At 44.3% G+C, this 4,347-nt stretch overlaps 1 protein-coding gene across 1 annotated transcript in view; it reads right to left on the bottom strand.

Annotated features, from left to right (window-relative positions):
- Positions 1–706: 706 nt before the first annotated feature.
- Positions 707–4,347, bottom strand: part of LOC102302971 (macrophage mannose receptor 1) — a 7,089-nt gene continuing 3,448 nt past the window's right edge. Inside the window, exons 5-6 of the mRNA XM_042226430.1 lie at positions 1,261–1,352; positions 707–1,096 (exon numbers count right to left, since the gene is read on the bottom strand). Of these exons, the coding sequence (XP_042082364.1) occupies positions 971–1,096; positions 1,261–1,352 (218 nt within the window). The 3' untranslated portion in view covers positions 707–970. The remainder of the gene's footprint in view (positions 1,097–1,260; positions 1,353–4,347) is intronic.

Here is a 4,347-nt window from a genome sequence, read left to right on the forward strand (position 1 = left end):
GTGGCAAAGACCCTTTGTGGTCACATGGTGAGTGGGCAACATACAGACAGGGGTGGAGCCACACAGATATATCACCTTCATCTCCTGAAAGCATGGAGAGAGGCCAAAACCACTTCTCTGGTCTGGTGTCCTGGTGAAGGAGAGAGATGAGCTGGGGTCACAGATGCCAAGGTTACCTGAGCATGAAAGGCAAATCTTCCAGAGAGAACTGGCTGAAATGCTGAAAATAGTTCTTATAGTTCTTGTAGTGAAGAAAGGTAGGTCTATATGCTTCTGTGTCAACTACTGCAAGCTAGATTCCCTTGTCTGCAAATTCCAAGGAAAAAACAGCGTGAGGTTTGGACCTGTTTGTCAAACTTTCGTTTGGCTTGTTCCCACATGGACCATGTGCTCTGTGCCCACTCTGCAAAGCTTCTTAACTGAAACACAGGGCTGGGTGCCGTTTGGTCCCAGCAGGTACGGGGGATCGCCACCTGATCCTGTACACCAGCTGGAAACTGACAGGGCAGGAGAGGAAATACAGCACAGTGGAGAAAGAGTGCCTGGCAATCCGGCCGGCGGTGGACTGTCGTCGTTCGTTCCTCTCACACCCAGACTGATGTGACTGTGTCAGAGCAGGACTGAGGTCTAGTACAGCTGCATCAGCAACTATGATCAGATCAGCTCATTACAGCGTTCGTTATAGAAATATACGGGAGTTCAAGGTTCTGTATTCGTTTTATTATTATTATGATTTCATATAAAATCTTAATGTTCTTTTTTATATTCACAGAAACAGAAGTCCAGGCTTCTTTCACCAACACCTCAAAAACATGTTGCTCAAAGTCCTGCTTATTCTTTATTTAGCAGTGACCGTTTCATTTTAAATAAGAAAGTAGAGTTTACACAAATTAGAGAACTAAAGAATAATCTTTTTTAAAAGGACAAAGCAGAAAGAAATGTTTCATAACCAAAATTGGTAAAGCTTGTCTTATACAGATGGTTTCGTTTCCATGTTTCCTTCTTCATCCTTGTGGAAGACTTCTCCTTCTGGCTGCTTCCTCCAGCTCAGTGCGAGATCTCCAGCGACTCCCTGGTCCTTCAGCGTCTGTTTGAGCTGGGACACAAAAATGTGATTTGCAGAATATGACAGACAAAATTATTCACTAATGTTTGCTATTCACTCTTTTTTGCTGCTGCATAAGTTTGTTGTTATCAGGTATATGAAAGTTAAAGCAGCTTAAGGTTTGTTTCACCATAACGCTGGAGGTGACCAGTTACCTGTTTCAGCATGGCATCCATCACATCATCGTCATTCAGATCCAGACTGTTTTTCTCCAGCCTCAATCTCACCACTTGCTTGTAGGTAGGCGCTGATTAAAGAACGAGGGATACTCGGGGTTAGAAAACAAAGGATGGGCAGCTTACGTCACCTGCTTTTCCTGCTGCCCTGAGTTTAGTTCAGGGTGTCAAACTCATTTCACATGGCGGGCCACGTACAGCCTCCTTTCAGATAAACTCTCCTTTCTGTCAGTGACAAAGAAAGAAATCGCTCATCGTTTTTCTGACGCTCCAGATGTTGATCTTGCCGCTTTGACTTCCCATTTAAAGAGTTTGATCACAAATCTCAGAGTAAAAGTTGATTCTGCACTTCTGAGGTCACGTAAACGAGGTGGTGAAATCAGCACCTCAGACGTTTATCGAGGTTAAGCCCTTTATTTATTATTCACGCCTTTATTACTTCACATTTGGATATTGCATTTCTCTTTAATGGGGTTGGGCAGGGCACTTTGTCACGCTTGCAACTAGTGCAAAATGCCGCAGCACGATTTTTAACTGGCAGAAGGAAATTCGACCACATGGCTCCGGTTTTGGCCTCTCTACATTGGCTTCCAATTGAATTAAGGATCCGTTTTAAAGTCCTTTTATTGATTTTTAAATCTCTAAACGGTCTGGCACCTGTTTGATTGTCTGATTTGTTGAGGCCTCATGTCCCTATTCGCTCGCTTCAGTCAGCTGAGCAACTGCTGCTTTCAGTCCCAAAGTCACGGCTACAACTTAGAGGAGGCCGAGCGTTCTCTGTTGCGGCTCCAATGCTTTGGAATAGCCTTCCTCTCCATATCAGACAGGCTCCATCAGTGCCAGGTTTTAAGTCCAGATTAAAAAACTATTTTTATTCGCTGGCTTTTAACTCTGTGGGTGACTTTTAAATAAATTTTATTGCTATGTCTGATTTTTGCTATTTTATTACTATATTTGTATTTGTATTGTACAGCACAAGTGCCAATGATGATGATGATCCAGCTGTTTTCACGGTTGTTGCAGTCATGTTGGCAGACAACGGCCGACAGGATATCAAACAGGTTTGATTTTCTATGACTAAATGACTGATGATCAGGAGCTGGTCGTGAAGTCTTAATCGTTACCCCACGTACACAACACGATGCACGACACACGATTAAGGCGAAACTCGGGCCGATCCCCAAAAAGCTCAAAATGGACCAAAAGCCACACAGTGGATGCCCAGCTAAAGTTTCACAAAGTAATTTACATGGAAGCTTTCTGTGGTTTCCAGTCATCACAGGTCATCTAGTCAAAGGAGCTTGCAAAGAAAAGCGTCTGGACTTCTTTAAGTTGCTTGAAGACGTTTCACCTCTCATCCGAGAAGCTTCTTCAGTTCTAAGGTCAAATGGTGGAGAGTCCCAGATATAAACCTAGTGGGAGTTTCCCCCCACAGAGGGACAAAAGGACCCCCTGATGATCCTCTAATCGCCTGAGCCAAGGTGTGAAACTGGGTGTGGGTCCCAATCAGCCAGAGTTTCGGGTGAGTTCATTGTGAAACCTGGCCCCACCTTATCATGCGAATTCCTGAGGTCAGATGGCCCAGGATGTGAGTGGGCGTTAAGGCGTCTGGGAAGGATCTCAAAACTGGATTATAGATGGCAGAGAGTTGGTGTCGTAAACCCCGCCTCTGTTCAAAGATGGTCGCTCACAGTGGACATAGATGCTTCTTTCACTCCTCTTTCAAACCATCTGTCCTCTCTGTCCAAAATGTGAACATTGGCATCCTCAGAAGAGTGTCCTTTATCCTTTACGAGGATGCCAATGTTCACATTTTGGACAGAGAGGACAGATGGTTTGAAAGAGGAGTGAAAGAAGCATCTATGTCCACTGTGAGCGACCATCTTTGAACAGAGGCGGGGTTTCGACACCAACTCTCTGCCATCTATAATCCAGTTTTGAGATCCCTCCCAGACGCCTTAACGCCCACTCACATCCTGGGCCATCTGACCTCAGGAATTCGCATGATAAGGTGGGGCCAGGTTTCACAATGAACACACCCGAAACTCTGGCTGATTGGGACCCACACCCAGTTTCACACCTTGGCTCAGGCGATTAGAGGATCATCAGGGGTCCTTTTGTCCCTCTGTGGGGGGAAACTCCCACTAGGTTTATATCTGGGACTCTCCACCATTTGACCTTAGAACTGAAGAAGCTTCTCGGATGAGAGGTGAAACGTCTTCAAGCAACTTAAAGAAGTCCAGACGCTTTTCTTTCCAAGCTCCTTTGACTACGATGACCTGGATGACTGAGAACCTTCACAGACAATCTGAAAAGAACATATTGAAATGAGTAGTAGCACTTTAGAGGATTCATACACATCACACGGTGTTTGAGAGTACGTGATAAGGGAGCATTTGCATGGATTCAAAACCTTGTAAAGCAGGAAATGCAAAGCAGCTTCTTCCCAGCTTTTTCACCAGGTGAGTGGAGTGTCAGGGTGACTTTCCCCTGCCTGTATTGAATACTGCTGTTTTAATAGTTTGATGATTTGATGGACTGCCTCTACTGCATCTTCCTAACGGACTGAAACATTGTGCATGTTACTATAAATTGTTCCTTAATTTACTTTGAAAAATTCTGGTCAAAAGGACTGAGTGTAACTAAAGGTTAAGGCATAAAACCAGTATGTTATACAGAAATCTAAATTAATTCCAAATTATTCTCAGACACTACACTGTGATTGGTGGGAGGCCCCCCCCCCCCCCAGGGTAAAGAAGTGTGGGGTAAGAAATAAAGCAACCTCAGTTTCACAGCCTGATCTCACAGTGCAGCAAATCTGTTGTATCATTACTTTTGCTTCTTTATGGATGGTGTTTAACGTCGGTCTGGAGTGAGCAGTGTGAAGCTCTGAGGTAACGCAGTGTTGCCAACTCAGTAAGGAAAATCGCTATTGGCTGTCCTAAAAGTCGCTAGAAGTCGCTAAATGACGTCATCGCCTAATTTGCATAATTGGTCATGCTAATCTAATTGTAACCTATGTTGTTGGAGAGAGAAATAACATCGTGGAAGAGACATAAAGTGAGT

This window comes from Haplochromis burtoni, unplaced genomic scaffold (genome assembly GCF_018398535.1).
Source record: "Haplochromis burtoni strain Fernald_Lab_line unplaced genomic scaffold, NCSU_Asbu1 Contig_211, whole genome shotgun sequence".
Lineage (NCBI taxonomy): Eukaryota > Metazoa > Chordata > Actinopteri > Cichliformes > Cichlidae > Haplochromis > Haplochromis burtoni.